The sequence below is a fragment of the Dryobates pubescens genome, chromosome 3 (genome assembly GCF_014839835.1).
Source record: "Dryobates pubescens isolate bDryPub1 chromosome 3, bDryPub1.pri, whole genome shotgun sequence".
Taxonomy (NCBI): Eukaryota; Metazoa; Chordata; class Aves; order Piciformes; family Picidae; genus Dryobates; species Dryobates pubescens.
Window position 1 is genome coordinate 36326084 of NC_071614.1, and position 25375 is coordinate 36351458.

The window sequence follows — 25375 nt, forward strand, 5'->3', positions numbered from 1 at the left end:
TGTGGGTTCTGAGGTTGCCCTGATTATCAAACTATCTGGTCTATATCAATTATTTTAACTACTTAAAAAATAGTCAGGGGGATAAGTCTCAGAATCTTCCAGTGTGTACCCTTAGATCTATAGCAGTCCAGAGCCATCCACTCCTAGTGCAACATGTATCTTCCAGGGTGCAAAAGTCTCTACATCATGTGCCAATGATGCGTTTACACCTTCACACATGATGTTCTTCAAAAACTGTATTCCATTGCTAACTTACTGTTTAAGATGTTTTTCCAATTTGTTTGGCTGCCCACATAAGTACCCAAAGTCTTCACAAATATAGATAACTTGAAGAATCTTCCCTGCACTAAAGTGGAATCTTTACTGTAAGAGAACATCACCACAAATAACTGAGCATAGTTAGTATACCCTCTTATCTCATTGGCTTTCAATGAGAGCACAGTTAGTCCCTTTCTTCATCATGACTGATCAGAACACAATTTTCAGGTGACCCAAATCTGTGTAGAAACTGGATATACCAGATGATCCATTCACCAGCAACTAAAGACAGAGTGCCTTGTCAACTAGCACAAAATACGTGTGATATTGTCCTTAGTCTATCTCTTGGTAAGTACCATATACACATCAGAAACTAAATTTAGAAATGGCTGGATTGTTTCCAAATTCATTAGTTTCAATATCAACCAAATCTTGCATCCATGCAAGAAGCTGTCATGTTGCCTCTCACAAACTCTGACACAAGTCAGACCATCAGTGAGATTTCCTGTATATCTCCTATCTCTTGATTTCTATATGTGTCCATGTCCACACAAAACCTGCTTCCAGGAATCATAGTAATGCTCATGAAACACTATCTTTGTGTGAGGTGGGCTATGTCATTTGCTATAACCAGATGTGTAAGCATCCAGAGGAATAATATCCAGCCTATATTTCAAAACCAAAATGGGTTGTTGCCGCCTTAGTGGAATTCAGTATTGTTTTAAGCTGGATGTTGCTTGTTACATGTAGCATGACTAATTAATTGAAAGGACTTTGGTAGAGAGTTGTATATAGAGATGCTTTTCTTGGTGCTGACTGAGTTGGCTCTTTGATTCAAGAAGCTTAGGTCTGCTTTCACAGTGGGTGTGTGATTTTAGAGCATTCTAGCATGGACCAGATAGTGTCCTCTCTGCTAAATCTTCACAACAATTAGTAGATGACTAAGAGGCAGTGAAGTATGGCAATTGGCTCAGAAGTCTGTTCTATTTATAACTGTGAGGGATAAGAAAAAGCTTTTAAAATTCTGGATAAAGTGAAGATTTATTGTAAGGAAATGTAAGGTTTTTTAAAACCATAGTCTTATCCTGGCTCTGAAGAAACTGTCTTTGTTCCCTGCTTTAGTTTATATTTACCTCAATTTAAATATATTTAAATAAAAATTAAACAAAAATCAAAACCATTCCAAAAATACCCTAACATGTCTGTAGATGAGACATAAATTTCATGAAGCAGTTCACTTTAGGTGGAGCATCTGTTGTAGTTTGAGCTGGGTGCCCCCCACAGAGGGGGCTTCCCCCTGTGCCCCCTTCACCCCCCTACCTCCCTTCTCCCCCAAAAGAGTTAGAAGAAGAGATGAGGACGGTTAACAGGGCAGGAAAAGAATAAAGGCCTTGCACAGGGAGTTAGTATCTTATCTTAGTTGGCCAGAATCCCAGAAGCAGATCCAGCCGAAAGGGACAGCGAAGGAAGGAAGACTGAGAGAAAGTTCCCAGCTCACCCGGGTCCAATCTGACCTCCCACAATCCTTGGCCAATGAAATTCGTTTAGAATACCAAAATATTTTACAAACATTTAGCCAGTGTGCCCCTTTCTTAAAGGCACAGCATCAAATGGCCACAATCCACCCCTTCTAAACAACCCCATTACAGCATCAAAATGAAAAGGCCACAGAGCAGGCAGGGTGAGAGTCTTGGGAGGTCAGAGAAGGGCTCATTTGCTCAATCAAACAGCCCAAGCCTGGAGAAGCAAATACTGTGGTTTTCTGACGGTCTTGGCTGCCATATAAAGATACAAACCAAGCCTGAAAGAGTAGTGGCAAAGTTTGTGAGTACAAAAGTTCAAGCTTGATTCCTTCTTGCATGATATATGTCATGAAGTTTTCTTATGAGAAATATTAGCATTGATCAGAACGTTTTGCAGACATCACAGGGACAGCCATGTCTGCCTTGCCAGGGGGCCTGAAAAGCCCTGTTGAATGCCCAAGGACTATCCAGTAATATTACAGAAAGCTGAAATCACTGAGGACCCACAACAGGAGTATTAATAGAAAGAGCACTGCCAGAGGCTGCACTTGTGCTCTAGTGAAAGTCTGTGCATCAACTTTTGTCTCTGTTTTAGTGACGTATTGTCTATAAATCCCTTATCACATCCTATGGTGTAGATATGCTGAGTCACTATAAAATGTTAAACAATTAATTATTCAAATATTTCATGGTTTAGGGTTATATTAAAATCAAGGAGCCATCTATCTTCCACACTATCAGTCAGAAACAGTATAACCACAGTAGTCAAATCAATGAGTAAGAGCCATTTTAGTCTGCCTACTTTCACTTAAAACAAGAATTTATGCTAGATTCAAGTGCTTGGTTGCATGGTTTAGTTGATTAGGTGGTGTTGGATGATAGGTTGGATGCGATGATCTTGAAGGTCTCTTCCAACCTGGTCTGGTCTGGTCTGGTCTGGTCTATTCTACTCTACTCTACTCTACTCTACACCTTTGCTAACAACGTTACTTGAATAGATTTGTCATAATCTAGGTTACATAAGAGTTTTGAAATCCATTTAAAATAGAGAGGTCTGCATTCTCCCTAGTGCCCAGGAAAAGGATATCATAAGTAAATTTTCCACCTTTGTGAGTCCTTCAGACTATTACCCACTTCTGATTTTTCAGGTAGGTAGTGATGATGCAGCAGTGAGAGGCTTACAATCCATTAGAAGAGACTTCAGGACCTTAAGGCAACTGCTAAAGGGATCAGGAGCTCCAGTTGTGTTATATTCCAAAAGTCGTGGCAGTCCAGGGAGATCCCTACTGACTGGAAAAGGGGAAATAGAACCCCCATTTTCAAAAATGGAAAGAGGGATGACCCAGGGAACTATAGGCCAGTCAGTCTCACCTCTGATCATGGAGCAGATCCTCCTGGAGGCACTGATGAGGCAGAAGAATAATGAAGAGGAGATTGGGTACAATCAGCACAGCTTCACCAAGGGCAAATCCTGCCTGACAAACCTGGTGGCCTTCTATGACAAGGTCCCAACATTAATAGATGAAGGCCAAGCAACTGATACCATTTACCTTCACCTGAATAAAGTCTTCAACACTGTCCTGCACCACATCCTGGTCTCCAAGCTGGTGCAGTATGGGTTTGATGGATGGACCATTCAGTGGGTAAAGAACTGGCTTGATGGCCGCACCCAAAGGGTGGCTTTCAATGGTCCATGTCCAAGTGGAGGCCAGTGACAAGTGGAGTGCCTCAGAGATCAGTGCTGGGACCAGCCTTGTTTAACATCTTTGTTGGCGACATAGACAGGTGCATTGAGTGCACCCTCAGCAGGTTTGGTGACGACACCAAGCTGTGTGGTGCAGCAGACACACTGGAGTGAAGGGAGGCCATCCAGAGGGACCTTGACAGGCTGGACAGGTGGGCCCATGACAACCTCATGAGGTTCACCAAGACCAAGTGCAAGGTCCTGCATCTGGGTTGGGGCAATCCCAGGGCAACAACTGGCTTGAGAGCAGCCCTGAAGAAAAGGACCTGGGGCTGCTGGTAGATGAGAAGCTCAACATGAGCCAGCGGTGTGCACTTGCAGCCCAGAAAACCAATCACATCCTGGGCTGCATCAAGAGAAGCATAGCCAGCTGGTCAAAGGAGGTGATTGTCCCCCTCTACTCTGCTCTGTTGAGACCCCACCTGGAGTACTGCGTCCAGTTCTGGAGCCCCTATTACAAAAAGGATCTGGACATGCTGGAACATGTCCAGAGAAGGGCCACAAGGATGATTAGAGGGCTGGATAACCTCTCCTATGAGGACAGACTGAGGGAGTTTGGGCTATTCAGTCTGGAGAAGAAAAGGCTCTGAGAAGACCTAATTGTGGCCATCCAGTATCTTAAGGGGGGCTACAAGAAAGATGGGGAGGGACTTTTTAGGGTGTCACACAGTGGACACACTGCTGGCTCATGTTCAGCCTACTGTCAACCAGTACCCCCAGGTCCCTCTCTGCCTGGCCGCTCTCCAGCCACTCTGACCCCAGCCTGTAGAACTGCATGGGGTTGTTGTGGCCAATGTGTAGAACCCAGCGCTTGGACTTGTTAAATCTCATGCTATTGGACTGTGCCCATCTGTCCAGCCTGTCAGGGTCCCCCTGCATAGCCCTCCTACCCTCTAACAGATCAACACCTACCCCCAGCTTGATGTCATCTGCAAATTTACTGATGATGGACTCAATCCCCTCGCCCAGATCAATAAAGATATTGAACAGGATGGGGCCCAGCACTGATCCCTGGGGACACCACTAGTGACTGGCTGCCAGCTGGATGTGGCACCACTTACCGCCACTCTCTGGGCTCGGCCCTCCAGCCAGTTCCTAACCCAGTGCATTTCTTAGTTGTACACACAGAGCTTGTTGACAAAAGGTATAAAGGTACATCCTTACACTTACTAACTACTAGCATCTCACAACAGGAGCACATTTTGCCGGTCTAACTAGACACAACGGATCAACAGGAAGGGCTTCAGCTTGTGCAATCAGGATGATAAAGTTCTTATTCTAAAGGTCTTGTGGATACTTCTTGCACAATTCTATAGCATAATTGCCCCAATATTGCAAAGCTTATGTGTCTTACAGTTTAATTTCTAGATACTTGCCTTTGAATTCTAGAAATGCAGTGCATAAATATATATATATATTCAGTGAAATAATCCTGTCTTTCATATGAATTAGAAAATTAATCACTGAATTATATTGTTAGTATCATGCTAGTAGTTTTTAAAATGCAGCATTTAGGAGAAAAGTAGAACAGAATAATACCACATTTGATGTTGAAATCAAGTATAATTAATATTTCAAAGGAGAATAAAAAGCATTATATACATTATTATAAATTTTAGAATTGTAATGTCAAATATGCAAACTAAAGACTAGGATAGTAATTTCTTAAGTGCTGTGATCTAATTAGTGGTATGATATGTATGCTTTTTGTTGTGAAACAAATTCAAAAGGCTGACAAGGTCAAGAGGCTGAAAGAAACACAAATCTCTGTTTTCACTAGCAAAGGCAGCTCTTCAATATATAGACTGTTTGTCTTCCAGTAGAACTCTGCACTATGGTTTAATCAAATATTTTCTCTTTTCTGAGAGGTCACAAAGGAGATTTTATTACAGTAATAACATTTAAATACCCATCTGTGCAGCCTGTCAGGTATTTTGTGAAGTAGATGAGTTACTTTGAAAATCTGTTTTCTGTCTGAGTAACTTATTCAAGAAGAGGTAAACGAGGAATCAAGTAAGACGGTCCTCACCTCTTGCTCCCTCTCTCTTTTCTGGGGACACCTTCCTTCCCCCAAGCCACACTTTAAAAATCTTTATTCACTATCACATACATAAAAGCCAGTTCTGACACTACAGAATACTTTTCTAGAATACATCTTCCTGTGATCTGGATAATAGTTCAAAGAAGTTCACTGTTATATATTTAAACAGGAAAACAAATTTGATTGTCTCTTACCTGAAGATAGTTCCATTACTGGTGTAAGCCATCAAACAGACCTTTTAAAAAAGCTTAAGTGCCATACATGCATCTTCTTAACTTTTTAGATATTTCATAGGACCTTGTTGAAATGCACAGAGTTTTGAAACATAGCTTAAAAGACTTATCTAAAATGTATTCAGAACTCAGAATGTCTCTAAGAGTGTAAATGTTCTAGTTCAAACCTACTGAGCCAAAGAAAATACCGTATTAACTTTGATCATGGTATGATGATCATAGCAGGCTGCAATGGATTTTCAACACTAGTTCACTGTAGTCTGTGGCATCTTTTCTATTTGAGTAAGACTGAAGAAGAACTGTGTAGAACACCATGGTCCATGCCAGGTAGGTGCCTAAAAGCAGGGTTTTGATGATCATTAAATGCCAAAGCTGCAAAAATGCTTACCCAGCTGCTGAATGAACTCAACAGACAAAATTTAAGTCATCTTATCTGACCTGAAAATTTATCATACAGCTATGGTTCAAATTAGCCCATGTAATCTGGTCTGATCTTTTTATACTGTGAGATGTTATCTTCCTAGATTGACAGCCTGTATTCTATTTGCAGCCAATGGGACCAAGTTATTTGCATGTGGAAACCTTTAAAGGGTGATAATCTCTACCTGAATTTAGACCTTCAAAGAATGAAGTTTTTGTGGGTCTACAGCATTTTGTAAATTGAACAGTTACTGTTTACTGTAATGAACAGTCCTTATATGCATAACACTCTCTGAACTGGGAATCTAGGAGTCTGGTCCTTACTTCAGGATTTCTGTTGATTTTTATCCAAAATTGTGTATCCAGTCTCTTTTCATACAAAAATGTACAGGAAGAGCTTCTCAAGCTGTGAGTGTAAGCCACTCACGGCCAGATGGGGTACTAGCCTCAGGGCTACTACAGAAAAGATGGGTATTAATTTTCTGGTTAATTCTGTGTAACGCCCACAGAGAGTGGGGATTTCTGACTTTTTGTGTTGAGGAATGATGATGGATTTTACATGAAACAGTGGCTGTATAATGTAGATATGATTTGTCTGGAGGAAGGGATGAAAGCTGGAATCACTTTGTCTAGCTGGCTTGCTCCAGTGGTTGCTGGCATATCTGGAATCAATAAAAATATTTCTGACTAGTTCAGAACTTCATTGCTGAGGTTCTCACCTGAAAAATCAAAGAACTGGGTTCAAAACAACAAAGACAAAAAGATAAGAGTAGGTCTCATATGAAGCATACATTAAGTTTCTGAGTACATCACTAGGCTGCCATAGAAAATATAGTCTGCAGATTTAATATCTAATTTAGTTACTTAAGCAGAAAGGATATCCTTTCAAATTAACTCAGATGTAACCTTTCCTATCGCATGATATTGCAGGAGGCCTAGGCCATGAGGTTTTGGACTGTGAAAGCTCTATCAGTTTACCGAAGTTATTTAAGGTATTCCTCAACCTTTCTCAGTTAACTTCCTTCATTATTTTCTTCAGGTTTGCAGGATTTAACTGTACAGCACATAAGAACTAATTTTGCCTTAGGGATCAGACACAGGTCCTGCAAAGCTACAAAACTGGTACCTATGACTCTCCTGTATGTGGCCCAGAAACTAAATATTATAAACCAAAATAATTTTGGAAAAAAAATCCTATCTGCAAAGAAATACATGGCCATTTCATAGTTTAGGATTTACTTGTTATGAACTTATTGTAAAATGCTTTTTAAAAATACACACACACACACACACACACAAACACAAACTAAAAGCTATTAATTAAAAAAAAAAAAAAAGCAGCAAATGCAGTCCAAGCTAACTTAGGTTGTTTAGGTGAGTTCATGTTTTACCTAAAAACTCCTTATAATACTGCTTCATTATGCCTATAGAAATGTTTAGATGTTTTGAATGACCCAGTAAACTGAAATCACTGAAATAGTATTCCTCCACTGGCAAGTAATTATGAGCACTAGGGGACAGACCACTAGACAGAATCAGCTGATGCTAAGTCCCATACCTTTGCATTGCTCAGGGTCAGAAGCTTTGCTTCAGGTTAGATTTAGTCTGGCTCTTGGGCAAAAAGCTTCTAGATATAATGCAAAATTCACTGAAGACAAAAAATGTTACATGCACACTGGATTACTCAGTGATGGTGTAGCTAATGGGCTTGTTTTTAACCTAATGCCCCCATGAAGCACTGGGAATATCTAGTTCACATACATCTAAACTGCTCAGAGATCCAAACCTGCACGTGTTAAGTGGAGACAATGACAGGCTCACAGAAATCACACTGATTTTCTGACTCAATTTGCTAATACAGCCAGTGACAAACCGCAGCCCAGCATCATTAACTTCCACAGTAAATGCCATTGTATTTGTCATGGGAATGTTGGTGCATAACAGAAAAAGTGAAATCCATAGTGCCACAAAATACATGGAAAGTTATTGGGGAAAAAAATATTTATAATCTTCAGGAAAATTTGTTCACACTGAAAAGTTAAACAGATGAGTGTTACCTTTGCTTGTGGATTGTACACCAACCATACAAATTATTGTTCTATCTTGTTTATTTATTTATTTATTTATTTATTTATTTATAGCTATATATTTATTTATATATATATATAAAAGAGCTACATATTAGAACTAGTTACAGATATGCCAACATCCATAATATTTCACTAAAGACATCTCATATTATTACAGTTCTAGCTGAAAATATTATGCCATTTTGAATTGAAAAAAAATATGTGCAATTGTTTAAGTTTACTCACAGTTTATTTGCAGTGGACATATCATGGTTCGGTGGAAAAGTATTAATCCCTAATTGTTCTCAATATCCCTCACACTGAAACCCATACTGGTTATCAGGTAATAGCAAGTGTTTTCACTTTATGTCCATGTGATAAATAAAAGTAATATTCTAAAAGATAGCTCAGAAAGACCATGAGGTGAAAAAAAGTAATAATCATAATAATAACATCCCTGAAAATTAATTACAAATTAGGATCTAGTGGCTCAACCACCTACATGAAAGAGTGTGAAGGCCTTAGTAATCTAAACGTTAGAAAATCAAAGGCAGGGCATTAATATTTACCAAAGCTGCAAAACAAACTAAATGAGGAGGTAATTATCAATTGTGAAAATTGCAGCCTTCCTGCAAATTATGCAAAAATGTATAGAGGAACGATCAACGCCATAAATTTACCATGATTAGGTAAACTTCGATGCATTCGTCTACTGGCAGATAAAAACTATTCAGTTTTGAATGGTAAAGCATGTTCCATTAAAATAATCAGTAGTATTAATAATATGTTTTACAGTGAAGTACTAGGAACCTTTCCAAACCACTGCTTGCAGTAAGACCTCACAATAGTAATGACAACTGAATCAACGAATGAAATAACTTAGTCAGACACTTCACTTCCAGAGTTAGAAGAAATGTTGATTCCTTCACATACTACTGAAATGTGTGGAGTATAGATTGGGCTTCTGAATTCACATCAGAATTCAAAAAAAATATCTTCAATACCATTACTTTACAAAAGCTCCCACTCTTATCTCTCTGCTTCCCAGAGTGCATTCATGAGAGCTATTTGGAACAGATGAAAGGATTAATGGCATAAAGTGAGTAATTTATCTTAACTGTAAAATAGAGTAGAATTTTAGTGATATACTAAAGAAATATTGGTGATTTTCTGTTTATTGAGACAGAATATTGCACCATTATCTAAAAGGCATGATTTAGAATGAGGGGGGATACTGACTACACTGACAAATTAAGGCCACATAAGATATTTGAATTTCTTGAAGAAAGAACACTTAAGGAATCTATTGTCTGGTTGATATTTACTGCTGCCCTTTTTATATCTTTTAAACAACCATTTGACACAGTGGCCTCTACAGTTTTATCCGAATACTTTAAGATTTTAAAATGTTTTTGATGTGGCTTTTCAGTGCACTTAGTAAAACAAAATGGAATCAGTACAAAATAAGAAATTAAGTAGTGCAAGTGCTCTTCTGGTGCTACCGTCTTCTTGAGTAGTGTTTAAAAGTATTCTGTGTTTCCAAAAACTCCAAAGACCTTTATAAAACATCCCTGAACTAGTAACAGCCAAGTGACTAGTTCAGAATGAGTAAGGTAGATGTTCTGGAAAAAGACTTAGAGGATTCTTGAGGTTTATGGTTTCGCTTCGTAACAACTGTCACATTGCTGCACAGGATAAAAGAAGATAAAACTCCATATTAGGATGAATGAACAGGAAAATAGACTTCTGCAAGCCATGTAAAACGACCCTTCCTTTCTATTTAGCACTGGAAAGACCTTAACTGGTGCATACTATCCAGTATGCAGTAACTGGAGGGAAGCCAGTTTAAGAAAAATAGAGTGGTCTTAGATTAAAGATTTAAAACCAATGGTATAATAATAATAAATAATAAAAAACAAACAAACAAAACCCAGAAAAGTTTGCTTGGTGGATTTAATTTCCATGTACCATATTTACTAAAGAGTAATCCTTATTTACAGAAGAATTTGGCATGAAAGTAAGAATCTGTGCAAATTTGAGACTGGGGAAAAAAAAATCCTCTTGTATCCTTGCCATCATTGAGTATGGCGATTGCTAGTGTGAACTGTGTCTTGTTTGGGTTATCTGCTTCGTGATGACAGGCATTGCTGAGGTAGTGATTCTTTAATTTTTAATTCACAGCTTGGTTTGCTTGTGCTTTTGGCAAGTGAGACTTGGATAGTAATGCTTTAGGTTTATTAAGTGCTTTATTTCCATTTGAACTAGATTTTTGTTTTCAGCTGTGGTGGTTGGATAGTTGGATAGTATCGGTACACATTTAAAGAACATTGACAAGTGAGAGGTCAACTGATTGTAATTTTGTTACATATTAATAGTATTTATGTTGTTCAGATGTATATCAGATACTAAGCATGATATTTATAAGTAATAGAAAAAAGATTTTACTGGAAATAAGTATTGCTACTTATTATATTAGTATTAAATATTAGTATTTTAAAAGTCTAATTAGCCAATTATTTCTTAGAGCATAAGTATATGAGATTTCCTGCATTCCTTTCTTGACAAGGCAGCTGCCAAAGAGATTTCATTTTCAATCCATTGTAGTGGCTTAGGTTAATAATTTGACCAAACTTGTCAGACTGATATGATATTCAGCATGGCATTTTCAGCTGCTATTTTTTCTGCTAAATTTCGAGTGTTACCCAAAAAGCATGCATTTGCTATGCAAATATTCCACAACATCAGTATCATTAGCCTAAAATAGAAGGGTTGGTACCTCTCAGAAAACCTGGATGATCGGAGGTGTTCAGGAAGGATCAGCTGAGTCAGTGGCCCTAAAATGATCACTATAATGAAAGCAGAAAATCTGTTTCTGGCAGCTTGTGGTAGTAGCAGCAAACTATACAACGAATAGCTTAATGTTTGAATTTCATAGCGCTGTGTGGTAAGACATAGTATTTTCCTAAGAGTAAATTCAATTTGAATATAGTAACACGGTACTGAAAAATCCAGTATTTTCTCATAATTTGTATCTTGTTGCAACTCCAGACTGTGTTGTCTCATCCTTTCACTGGACACCTCAAAGAAGAGTATGCCTCTATCTACTATACGAATCCCTTCCTTCCAGGTCTTGTACAATCATAGAACCATTTCAGCTGGAAAAGGCCTTTAAGATCATTGAGTCCAACCAATCTGAATGACCTTCTGCTGGAGTCATTCACTTGAATTTGTCAATATTCATAGGACTTGGGGGTTTAATCTCTGGAAGTATTATTCTTCTCAACTATTTTTATCAGTGTAAAATTAGGGATGAGATCAGGCCAGCTTCCTTCAGAATCAATGAAAGAAGAATGAGTCAGCCTATCTGAAGAGATGTCTGTCTGTCTTCACAATCTATTATTTTCTTAAATCCAGCCCTCAATGCTATGTCACCATTTAAATAATTTATCCAGATTTTACCAACTATTCTAATTCCCCTAGTCAACATTTTTGTCTAATTTTGTTTCATTATCACACTCTTGCTATTTTGTTCAGCTATTAATAAAAAAATCTGATAAGACTAGCTCAAAACCTGGGCTTTAACACACTCCTAGTAGTTTCCCTCCTGTCTGACACTTGGTTTTTATGTAGTGAATATGTTAGGGAATTTAGATCTGCTGACTACTGAATTTTTTCAGTGTATTATCTGTTGTGGATCTTTAAGTTCTCTACCTCTCAATCATCACACAGTTAATGTAAATCTAAGATGCCATGATTTGAAAAAAAAAAAAAAAAACCCAACACCCAAACAATGTATTATTATCTTCAGTCATTAATGATTTTGTCTCCTAGATGAAGGATATGGAAGTCTTCCACTCAGAGGCATTTTTCAATGGAAAAGGTTTTATCAACATATAGGTTGTACTTTATTCAGTAAAATGTACAAAAGGGAATAGCTCACAAATTCAGGGTTACCCATTTCTTAAAAAGACACCACTATTCCATCTACTACCACCTGTAGTACCACTATTCCATCTACTACCACCTGTAGTACCACTATTCCATCTACTACCACCTGTATCAGAGTAGGCAGGTTTTCAGAAATTACCTCTTGAGATACAGTAAATTTGTCTCATTTTTATTCATTTTTTCTCAAAGTCTCAAAATCCCCAGTCACAGGAAAAAGGTGACATCCCACAAATTCTCAGCATTGTCAAGAAGAAAAAAAAACAAAAACAAAAAAACCAACACACCACCAAAAAACTTTAAAAAATAGATATTAGTATTTTCATAGAACAGAAGACAAACATTTCCCAGGAAAGAATCATGGTTTTCTCTATCTCTTACCAAAAAAATCCCAAAGGAGCAGCCAAAAATGAAATATAGTCACAAAGAGCATGTTAAGATTGGTTTAGATCCCCTAAATATAACAAATGTTTCATGAGAACCTATATTGTCACACCAATTGTTCTTGTTTTTTATATGGTAACAAAACCAAACCCACTTACAGAATAGATACTGATATGGAAGGAGAAGTGACTTATTTGGCAAGTGTAGTTTCATCATTAAATGATACATGCCAAATCAAATAACAAAGATAACAGAAAAGCTTTTGCTACTATCGAACATACTGAAGTTAAAACATCAAAGTGCTCTCATTCTGTAGCATTGAATAACTGTTCCATCAAGAAATCAATAAGAGGTAGGTTTTGTGTTTGGCCAGCAGGTAACAATAAAACTTCAGCCACATATCTGTAACTTCATTAGGTTATTTAGTTCACATACCTCTTTCATACCATGATCAAATACAGGTTTGCAAGGGAAAAGAGGGTGAGTAATGACAGACTGCAAGCACTAGAGTCTGTTAGTACGGAAAAGTAATAACACTGCACCCTCCCACACCACCTTGCCCCAGCATTAAAATAAACTATAGTTATCTGAAGAGAAAAAGAGAGAAGGGGAATCAAATCTTTTCATTGCAGTACAAGTAAGTTTTGGGTTTGATTTAGAAAATATATTAAAAAATGTATAAAAAAATAACCATAAATTTAATACAAATAGAAGATAAAGTAGCTTGGAAAAGTATGAGAGAGGACAAATAGCTCTCTTTTTTCTTTGCATTCCTCTTGATTCGTCTAGTTGTCATTTTTCTTCTCCCCTGCCTCCCCCACCCCAACCCTCATTTTTAGGGTGATTCTTCATGAAGAATACCTTCCTTTCCCCTCGGCTTTGTCTTTCTTACGATTTTGTATTGGGAACATCAGTGCTCAGATTTGTTTAGCTGTTTGATGCATGCGTTCTCCATTCATATTGATAAGTGATCTCTGATCAAACCTTAGTTCTGTAAACCATGACAGGTTTTTTTAGGAGGAATGGCAAGAAAGGCAACGTTCATAGTTGTGTTCCATCTTCTTGTCTGTCATTGGCCTTTTTATTCTAACCACTAGCAGAGAGAATTGCCATTAGTCTTACACAGTTTTCCCAGTTGCCTTTCTCAAGCTCATCTCCCAGTCCAAGCAGCTATTTTTGTGAGGGGTTTTTAAAAAAGGCAAACTTTAGTTGTGGAGGTTAATCAGTCTAGGCTTCTTTCACAGTTATTGTGGAGAAATAGGCTGGCTTAGACATTGATTGAGCGCAGGAGCTGAATGCTGGAGAGTGGTTTACTCCTTTATTTGCTACATGCAGCTTAATAGAATCTGGAGCATTACTGGAATAGAACAAACACACACATTTCCATCAAAATGGACTCCTTTCATTCAGCATGTTCTACTAACATCCCCTATAACCTCACTTCTGAAAACTGGTGGGATTTTTTTTTTTTTGTCAGGTCAGCCAAATTCTCTTGTGTTTACTATAGCTAAATAAATAAGGCTACCTTCTTTTCCCTTAAAACATGGCATTCCTTCCCACAGCTTCATTCTTTGGGATCTCTTTTGAACAATTGGTCTTCACTTGCATCTTTTGCTTTTCTTTCTCAGTTGCATAGTGACTCCCCTGAACCCCATTACTGTTTTGAACTCTGGTTATCTTACTTTTTTTCCATGTGTTCTGTCTTCCATCTGAACAGTAATTATTGCTTCTTAGCTGTTTCATACTTCTGTAACTCATTTCCCTACTACCCATCACTTTGAGAGGTAAGTAGTCCCCATATTAACACCTTGTCAGGGGAATGAATAGCAAAGTACTACTGTAGCCCAAGGAATGATTGTCCCATGAGCATGTGGAGTCTTCTACAGAGGTCTGATCTTAAAACTTTTCTCTGACCATAAAGGTTTTCAGAGACTTGGGGAAGATATTTAACCAAAGTCATCTTATGCCATTTTAAAATAGCAAGTCTGAAGATGCTGACACTTTCATGAGAAACAAACAACAACGAAGTTTTACCAACTGTTCTACATAAATATGAGCCACTGACAATAAAAATATACCTACTTACAAAGAAATTCTAAACAATATGCTTAATTAGAACTCCTGTTCAAATCAGTGAGCAAAAGTGGCAATAACAGTCAGGTTCTGAATGAGTTAAGATGAAAAATATAAAACCGTTTTCCTGCAATAGCAATTCTTTTAGTATTGACTTTCTCTGTATAAAACAATGCATATAGGCAGCCTATAGGATGCCAGTAGAAATGGATGTCAGATCCCTGGCAACAACCTAACTGTAGTATCAAATACTGTATTAAAGGTAAGCAAAACAAAAACTATTAGCTGTGTTCAGATATTTATGATCCTGCATCATCTGGACACACATGGGTAATTAAAGGCAGCTTCAGGCAGCTCTCTTAAGATCATTTGCAGGAGTAAATGAGATGTAATAGCCTAACAGATAATGTAGAGCAACACCACTTTCCTGCAGAGATTTTACACATTTAATAGCAGAATTTGCCTAATATGTAACTTGCTTCAGGTAACTAGGCAACATCTGTGGTTTGAGGCTAATGTATAAATATTACCATACAATTTTAAGAGAAAATTTGCTGAAATTAAAAGTATGAGCAAAAAAGACTTTGCATACATCTTTGAAGAATGAGAACATTTGAATTAAAACATTTTAAACTAGCAAAATATGACTCACCTAAACACAGTTGTTAGGGCAAGTCATCCATAAGAAACAATTTGTTCCAAACCAAAAATGATATCACTGTAGATAATCTCAATGATGATCATAAGCCCTGAAATGATCTATTATATGTGCCAAGGATTAAAGGACAGGAGAAAAAGATAGAATGTTCTGATAGGAGGAGCTCAAGCATCAAATTATGCATCCTAGGGCAAACCTACTGAGGTGACTTATAAGCACAGAAAATGCTCAGAAGGAAAGATTAAATCTCTCTCAATTAAGACATATTTCTAAATCTACTTTTGGAATGTGATATTTTAGGCAGAAACTATCAAAATTTGTTCACTATTAAATTTAACAGAAGATTGTTCTGCCTCATTATTCCTGCATTTGTCAAAGAACTACTGATCAGAGCAAATATTGATAAGGTGGCACCATAAAAAGAACATTTCAAGGGTAATCATTAAAATCTTTATGCTTACTAGCAACCTGAGGAATGGAAATTCAGTACGGTAAACTGCCACATATACTGCAATAAGGTATGTGTGAGGCAAGGACATTCTGAACATGATCAGATGAAATTTCAACATAATTTTTGCTTTAGAAGTTAACAAAAAATAATTGCTGTAGGGTCAATGTACATGGAGATTCCTTAACTGCTATGCCAAAGAAATACAATGGTGAGTGCTAGTGTGGCAAAATAAAGATACTAAAAATGTGGTAGTTAAATATTGTTAGCATGGGTAACAGTATCAACAGAAAAAACAAATCCAAGGTCTTCAGTATAAATGAACAAGTGCCCATTTTCATAGGTATGTATTATGTGTGCAGCTTTCTTAAGTACTCTGGATCTTTCCCGCTGTATAGATAGATAGATAGATAGATAGATAGATAGATAGATAGATAGATAAAGGGGGAGGAGGGAAAATATGGGGTTATATATATATTTCTTTATTACAAAACAAGAAAGAGGCTGCACCATTTTTTTGCCCTTTAGTCCCACCTATCTGCACTGTAAATGCATCCACTGATTAAAATCCATGTCTGTGTCTTGATTTCCTGTCAGATATTCTTGTATGTGCTGTGCCTCCCCACTACCTTTTACAGCCTACTCTTGCTCTACATAGGAATAGTGTTTAAAATGAAGCTCTGAGCTGCAAAGATAGAAGGTTTTGAAAATTGCAAAATACATACAAAGGAAATTACAAGTGGTATATGAAGGAAAATACAAGTACGTGATACTTAATAAAATAAAGGTAGAATTAGCCCAAAGCACTCACATAATTCTCAAACATCTCCTGAAATGGCCATCATTTCCTATTAGCAGCAGTAGCCACTTCTTTTAAGTGCCATTTGAAACTATCAAAACTAGACATCTGCAAAATACTTTTCCTTTTTTTTTTTTTAAGTTAAATAAAATTAAGTTTGGATTATGAAATTCAAGTTGTATAAAAAATGGTGGGTTCTTAAAAAAAAAAAAATCCAGATCTCAGGCTGTTTTGAATTTTATATCACTTAATAAAAAAATTGAATTTGGAACACGTGGGGAAAAATGCCATTTTGACTACATAATGACTAGAAAATACTAAAATATAATATTTTACTCTCTAGAAACATGTAACTATTTAATTCAATGAACTGGTTTATGTCATTAATCTCAATAAAAATTATGAAGAACACTCAGATCCCAGATTACTAATGGGTATGATTTCAGTCATTAGTATGTTAATATGTATTTAGATTTGAGCAATAAAAAGAAGCCAGTTAGTCTAGTCTGTGCAAAACAGATAATGGAAATCTGCAAAGCTGTATAAGTATTGAAATGTTTACTGTTTATCATAGGCCACATTTGATGCTTCACACAGAATAATGTTACAGGTACAAATCTTTAATCTTCCTTAAAGAAGGGATATCAAGCACTGTATAAACTTTGTTAGATGTGCTCATGTTTGGACAGTAATGCATTTTTTAGGTACCTCCCTGTTGCTGCAGAGGACATACTTGCTGTCTGTAATAAAACCTGATCTATTCAAATATTTACTGGCATACTCTCTTTTGCCTTGAGGGCTTAATACTTAAAGTGGTGCCACCAAAGAGGCTCGAGTAGTTGTTATTTTTTTCAGCCGGCAATACTACTGTAATCCAATTTGTAAAAATGTTTAAATAAAGCTTCAGAAATTGATTTATTCCCCCCCTCAGGCAAATTTTGTATGTTGCAGGGCTTCTAAGCCACTTGTTATCATTCCATTTATGCTGGCTTCGTTTCACTGTTTTTTGTGGAGGTGCTCTGATACTGTAATAAAAGGTGAGTCTGGTAAATCTAAGGAGGTAAAAATGTGGGTGATTTTTTAGTTATTAATGGCTGGCCTGTGAAGAGCAAAAGACTCCTCTTTACAGACTTTTTCCTCTCTAAATTCCATTTAGCAGAGGCATAAAATACCATTTGTGTTTCTGTGATAGGCTTTTGAGATTTTAGGTGTTTTGCTTTGGTTTGTTTTGTTTTTCCAGATGAAGAGTTCTGTACATTTTTCATTTCCAAACAACTCAGAAGTGGGAGCATGAATAAAATCTATAGCATTAGGGATGATTTATAATGCATTTTTAAAACCAATTGTCAAAAAAAACTAATTCTCATTTATTCTGAAGTTGAATCAACTGTTCATTGATGTAATGTTCTCAGCCTCATAGATCTCTCTCTAAAGCAGCATTGAAAGCTAGTGTCACAATTGAAATTATGTAAAATAACAGATCACTATATACATGACATGGATTCAATGCAACATATGATTGAATATGATATGACATCCATACGTGAGAGTAAACAGACAAAACTCATACGATGAAACTTAAACTGAGTAAAGCAAATGTTTTTGAAGACTATCTTAAACTGTTTGACAAGTATGTTTGGAAAAACCACTGAGAAATCCTGGGTTTGCTGACTTAATCCCTGATCCTTTTCTTTTTAATTAAAAACTCTCAGATCTCATCTGTAACCTATTATCAACAATGGTTTTACTACTGTGGGTTTTTGGGGCTTTTTGTTTGGTTTGTTTATTAAACTCATCATACTGTGATTAGTGAGCTAACAGATATAGGGATACAGATAATGGGCCTGAAGAAATAATTCAGCTTATGAAAATTCTTTATGTAATTATCTAAAAATAGGATTTCCTTGGAATATAATTAATAATTAATTTATTCAAATCCCATTTTAATGTACATCTGAGTCATTTTACTCCTACTGGATTCATCTAGGCTCATACCAGAACACCTGAGAAGTGGTTTTGATCTCAGTATTTGTGTACCGTTAGAACTGTTTGAAATGTTAATCTGGACTATGGGATGTTAAAGTTTCAGTTGCTCTTTGTCAGGCAGAGTGATTTGCTTCAAAGCAAGTGAAATAACATCTTTCTCATAAGGGTCTACCACTGCTCTTACCCCTCTGGCAATAATGATTTATTTTAACTACTATACTTTTGGCACTCCTTAGAGCACTGCTTTATTTTTGTCCGGTTTTGTCAAATATTAGCTAATGTTCTCTTTCAAATTAATTTTGCACAGAGGCATATGAAGCCATTCCTGCAGCTGCATTTGTTGTACAATAGGTAGCAATTTTAAGAAAAACACATGGTATAATGATAAGTTCTGCAGGTAAAGAAGGCACTTCTGCATAGCCATAGAGCAGTGCTGTGGACCACAAGTTCATTCAGTTGGCAGCTGGCATCAGTCTCAGCGACTGCCAGGTATTTCAGATGTGAACTGGCTTTTTTCTTCTTTAGCTTGTGCTGCGTTGGAGTTGGGACTGTAGGGAAGCACTGTGATTTCCTATTAGGAAAGCCTCTTTTCTTCTCACTGTGAGTAACAAACCCTGCTGGGCTCATTCACTGGCTGCAAGTGCTCTAGGTCTTGTCCTCGCTCAGATCTGCTGTGTGATCCCACAATGCTGGAGCTGCCAGAGCCCACTGGGTACCCAGATCTGCCAGGTCTTTGCCAGCAGTTTCACCTGCCTTGAAATCCTCAGCCCCACTGCTCTCCTGGGATTTGTCTCCATTTCAGTCCCCTTCATGACTGCATATTGGTTTGGCATTGGACACAACTCATCTCGACTTTTCTGCACCCATGCTGATGCCTGTAGCCTGCAGTTACATCAATGGTTTCTGCAGCAGTTGAGAACTTTCTTTCTGTTTACTAATTTAACTCAGTGAGTTTTGGAATGGCTTCCATGCTTCCCTTACTAGCAAAATATTATTTTCATATTCCCAGCAATTAATTTCTAGTTAATATAGTCACAGGGAACCCCAAGAAGCTTCCCGTGCCCCCATCAGCCCCTGCGGGGGCAGGGTCGGTGCCTCCAGAGCTGTGCAGAGTGCGATGCGCGCATTGGCTGTTTAGTGGCGCTGTTGCAGTGCTTTTAAGGCACGGCGTCAGGCCATGGCAGACCTTATTTGAAAGAGTAGAACACCTGGGATCTCGCAGAAGGATAGGAGGAAGTGAGAGCTTAGGGCTTGGGGAGAGCAGTGCTGAGGTGTTTCTGTGGGGCAAGAACGTGATTATCGAAGAGTCTGAGGCTGGAGAAAGCAGCAGTGAGGAAGGCTTGGCACCGCTGGAGTAAGAAATGTGAGAGCTAAAAGCTTTTAATTCTTTTTATCTTAGTAAATAGGGCAAAATACTATTCATCAGTGTGAGGAGGTGTTATTGCATGTTTTCTTTATGCTGGAGAAGTGAGGAAGCAAAGGGTCGTTCATGTGCAGAGAACAGAGTGGGTTCTCTGAGATGGGGTTTCATCACAGCAAGTCTTGTATGGTTTAAGGTACCTTACAGCTAAGGAAAACTGCCTAATAATAATAATAATAATTTGTTCAATATGTATTCACTTTTTCTTTGACTTAAAGTTGAGGCTGGGGGTATATAAATATATATATACGTACAGTATCTCCTGTGACAGAAAATTAGTTATAAGTTATAGATCATATACTACTCTTATAGTAGCTCATCATTCCATTATGTATGAGGTAGCATCTGAGTCAGGTTTTAAATCTTCACTTCCTCTTGGCAACAGAATGGATATAAATTCTTAAGATAAGGCTTCTGTGGTTTCATGTGTGGCAGGTAACAGACAGGTTTGCTGGAGTGGATATGCTCATCTCCTGGCTTTATGTACCATTAGGTGTTCTAACCTGTGGGTAACTTTCCTCATTGCTAGTAGCAAGTGGCTTCATAAAAGGTCATGTTATGAATACATCTTCTGTAATCACATTTTTTTCTCATAGCAGTCCTGCTGTTTTCTGTGGAATAACTACCTTATTGTAAATTACTACAGTAGCTTCTCTTTCTGGCTGTGTTTAGATACTTTTAACTGATTCCAGTTACTAAGATAACATTCGTTACTTGTCTATTTGGTATGTAAAATTGGGCTGGTTTGAATCATTCTTATCATCAAAGCTGCACCAGGTGCAGGTGCCCAGGTGCTGACAGTGGAGCTTGCAGTTGGTGGCCACAGGTGGTGGCCTCAGTGAGGAGAGGCTGACACCACCCTGTTTCAGACTGTTCCAGCTGGCCCACCACAGGGCACAGCTGAGCCTGAAGCTAAGGTGGTGATACTTCTGGGCAACACAAGTTTAAACACCAGAGAGGAGGAAGGAACAAGAAGTAAGAGAAACAGTTTTGTGAGGACCAAGGTGAGAGAATGAAAAAGAGGAGGAGATGCTACAGGCACTGGAGCAGAGATTCTCATCTGCTTATGGAAGAGACCACCAGAGAGGAGGGTAAAAGTGTGAGGAAGAAGGAACATCAGAGAGGAGCTTTTATGGAGTGGTCCCAGCTCCTGTTCCTCATCATCCCTGGCACACACACTTGACTGTCTAAACAGTTCCCTTTGTAGTTACAGTGAATGCCTACACATTAATTGCCAAGAGCTACATGCGAAGGTATGTCAGTTTTCCACATGGTGAAATGAAGTTAAAAACACATTGTGATTTATGAGTAATAACTGCCTAGCAAAAATGTTAGTAAGGGGAGGAAAATTGATGTGGTAGGTTAGCAGTGGTTTAATTCTGAATGTGTCTGAAGAATAACACTCTAGATTTTCATCTGCTCTCTAGTTTTTGTTTGAATTCAATTTCATGGCACTTGATTTCACTGAATCCATTAGAATGCTATGAAAAGATAGTTTCAGAAATATTTCAGGCAACAAGACTACCATAGAGACAGTTCGGTAGTCTATTGAATGACTGAAATACAGAACTTTCCTGTTTGAGACTTGTCCATAATCTGATTCAAAATGACTGTAATTAAAGAACTTGGAAAACCAACAAAACCAAACAAACACCACACAAATAGGTACTCTTTCTTTGAAGTTTACTATATACTTGCCTTCCCTTATGTCCATAAAACATTTAGTGCACTGATTTAATGTGAATTGCAATGTCAGCCTAAAAAAAATTATCTTCTGGTATTTCAAAGGACATGCTATAGAAACAGTTTTGCTTATTGAGCAGTTAATAAGTATTATGCCTCAACACAGATTATGATAAGAGGCAAAACAGGTAGGTCTAGATGTCATCAAAAGAGCTTGGGATGTGGAGTCTCTGCTTAAAGAATTTAATTTGTGAGAACCAAATTCACACCAAGTGGAAAAAAACACTGATCAGGAATGAGGTAGCTAATGATGTATAGTTATGAATTGATAAAACAGTTTTGCCTTTTTTTTTTTTCCCCCCCTATCACCTATATAATGTGATGCAGTTAGGGTCGCTGCTTCTGTATCTGTGTCTCAACCTGGTTTTCATTCCTTTCCTTGTGATGCAGGCTAGTCTCCTACATTTCAGCTGAAAATGGAAGATCCAGGAAATATTGTAGTGCTATCCAAAAAAAATATAAACCCTTAAACCCAGAAATTCTTTTCTCAAGGAAGAGACATGTAAAAAAGAACAAAATATATATACTGTAAATATGGTGGTTTGAGGTTCAGGTACCTTTAAGAAGACCACAAAGACAAAGTTGTTCAAAAAGAGAGAGTCTAAAGAGTGGGACCTGGCCTCCCAGGACATTGTAACATTGTTATTCTATTCTGATTTCCAGTATCACACTATTTAAGACAGTGCCTAGCTGATATTGCTCTCTTCTCTCCTCCTTGAGAATGGCTCATGTGCCTCTTTATCTCATGGTTTGTGCGGGGAAGACAGGTCTGGCTAGCAGGGGGAATTTTGAGCTGTATCATAAGGCCTTACAGGCCTGAGGAGGTGGGGGGTCCACTTATGGCCTCCTCTTGGGTTTGTTGAGGCTGTTAGGGGTGGAAGATTCTGGAAGGTTTTGGCCTGGTAGAGACAGTCTAATTTGTGACTGTATTAGAATACATAGAATAAACCAGGTTGGAAGAGACCTTCAAGATCATCGCGTCCAACCCATCAACCAATCCAACACCACCCAAACAACTAACCCACGGCACCAAGCACCCCATCAAGTCTTCTCCTGAAAACCTCCAGTGATGGCGACTCCACCACCTCCCCAGGCAGCCCATTCCAATGGGCAATCACTCTCTCTGTATAGAACTTTTTCCTAACATCTAGCCTGAACCTCCCCTGGCGCAGCCTGAGACTGTGTCCTCTTGTTCTGGTACTGGCTGCCTGGGAGAAGAGACCAACATCCGTCTGTCTACAACCTCCCTTCAGGTAGTTGTAGAGAGCAATAAGGTCACCCCTGAGTCTCCTCTTCTCCAGGCTAAGCAACCCCAGCTCCCTCAGCCTCTCCTCGTAGGGCTTATGTTCCAAACCCCTCACCAACTTTGTTGCCCTCTTCTGAACTCGTTCCAGCAAGTCAACATCCTTCCTAAACTGAGGGGCCCAGAACTGGACACAGTACTCGAGGTGAGGCCTAACCAGTGCAGTGTACAGGGGCAGAATGACCTCCCTGCTCCTGCTGGCCACACTGTTCCTGATGCAGGCCAGGATGCCATTGGCCCTCTTAGCTGCCTGGGCACACTGTAGGCTCATGTTCAGTCTACCGTCAACCAGCATTCTACCTGAATGCCTTCTGTATGTACATTTGTAAATAGAATTCAAGCTTCATTTAAGCTTCCAATCTGTGCAGCCTTTTTTTGTTCTACTCCCCAAAAAGGAGTAGAATATCTTTCTGTCCTCTGGTCCGGAGCAGCTTATGGCTGTAAACCAGGACATAAATTAATGATGAACTGTCATACAGTATATTCCAGATGTAGGCCAGTAGTGATACCCACTCTAATTTATTAATTACAAGAGGCACATTTCCCTACAAACTGCAACATCTAGTGAAGGTGACAGATCATTAAAAAAAAAAGTCTGAATAGGAGAAGTGGCGAGTTTTATAGGAGTTCTACAGTTTGGGGATTGAGGGGAAGAAACCAACCTGGTTATTTCTGGAACTGGACTAAATGAGATAAGGAAAAAGAGGAGTAATGGGTTGACAAGTATACAGAAGGGGAAAAGATTAAACAGCTAATTAGCACATGTGAGACTATGTTGTTTGAAATTAAAGTAAGAAATTGAAGAAAGCTTTTTGCTGACTTAAGTTGCCTTGCCTGTATTCCTTTCATCTGTATTTAAACCTTTCCTCGCTTTGGTCTCTTACCCATCTATTTGTTTTCTAAAGCCCAAAACTGAAAAGAGATGGGGAGCCACCTGACTTGTGTAATTCAAGTATGGAGTTTTTGTATATGAGCGAGATCTTAAATAAGCCTATTTTTACAAAGAACTTCTACTTTAGTGATACTCTTATATGTTGTTTGTAGTTTAGTGATACTGTTCGATGTTGTTTGTAGTTATCTTCTGCAGTTCCAGATGCCAGTTAATGAACTATAGCATCATTGTACAATAAATTTCAAAGACAAGATTTTGTTTTTAAAAAAAGGCATGTGTTTTCTTAGCAGTCCAGATTAAAAGTATCAAAGAATTGTTTATGCTTTTTGATATTGTTGGTGGTTATTGTTGGTTGGCTGTTGTGGGGCTTTGTTTGTTTTCTTGAGTGTTTCCAGTTTCTGAATTAAGGAAACTCTTCCAGTGTGAAACTTGAACAAAAGGTGTCTTTCTGGGCTGTTGTCCTGTACCCAGTTAATCACTACCCCTAATACAGAAACTAGATAGTGACATAAACTGGTAGTATAGTTTGGGGCTTCTGGGGCAGTCTGATACCTAATGTTCTACTTATAGAAAAGTAATCACTAAGAAACCAATACCTCACTGGTATCAGCTAGGACTTACAAATTGTCTTGTGTGATGTTTCACTGAAAGATGTACACTTTTTTCCCCCTCCTTTGATTTTTATCTTCAGAATGGATCAAAATATTTGAGGAAATTGTCTTAAAATCAGTATTGCAATGCAATTTTATCCTATAAAAATTCTGGTTTGTGTATAAAAGTAAGACTTCTTAGTAAGATGAGAAATGTAAGGTAATTTTTCTGAAAGCTGGTACATGGAAGATTTTGGGGGTTTGTTTTCCAGTCAGTGTATGAAATTGGATATGAATGCTTTTTGTCAAGCAGCAGCTGGAGGGCACACAGGATTGCCCATGCTCTCTGGAATTGCACTAGATACATCTGTGTCAGTCAAGGCCCAGCTATCTACTTCTTGGTGTCCTAAATTTAAATACCTTCATCTCAAAATGGATCTTATAAAAAATTGGTTTGTCTTAAGTAGATACAAACATTTTTTTCTTTCAGTGTTGTCTGTTGGAGACCACACAGATATTTTAAAATAGGAGGGTTAAAAAGCTCCAAAACATGTCTGGAGTTTTGCAATGAATGTTTAGGCTGTGTCAGAATAAAGAACACATAATACTACATCTGAACTGCCAATGATGCTCATCACACCTACTGATATACTTTATTTTGAAAGTTGTTATAATTAATGCCTTTTTATTGCACAGGTTATCTGGATTTCAACTTCCGTCATCTATTGTGAGCACAGGATCTATTCTCACCCTCTGTTTCACCACAGATTTTGCTGTCAGTGCTCAAGGGTTCAAAGCTATCTATGAAGGTAAGAACTCTCTTCCTACCACATCTTCTTTCCACTT

At 38.0% G+C, this 25375-nt stretch overlaps 1 protein-coding gene across 1 annotated transcript in view; it reads left to right on the top strand.

The window, feature by feature from the left end:
• Positions 1-25375, top strand: part of CSMD1 (CUB and Sushi multiple domains 1) — a 963767-nt gene that overhangs the window by 280421 nt on the left and 657971 nt on the right. Inside the window, exon 3 of the mRNA XM_054179968.1 lies at positions 25226-25338. Within this exon, the coding sequence (XP_054035943.1) occupies positions 25226-25338 (113 nt within the window). The remainder of the gene's footprint in view (positions 1-25225; positions 25339-25375) is intronic.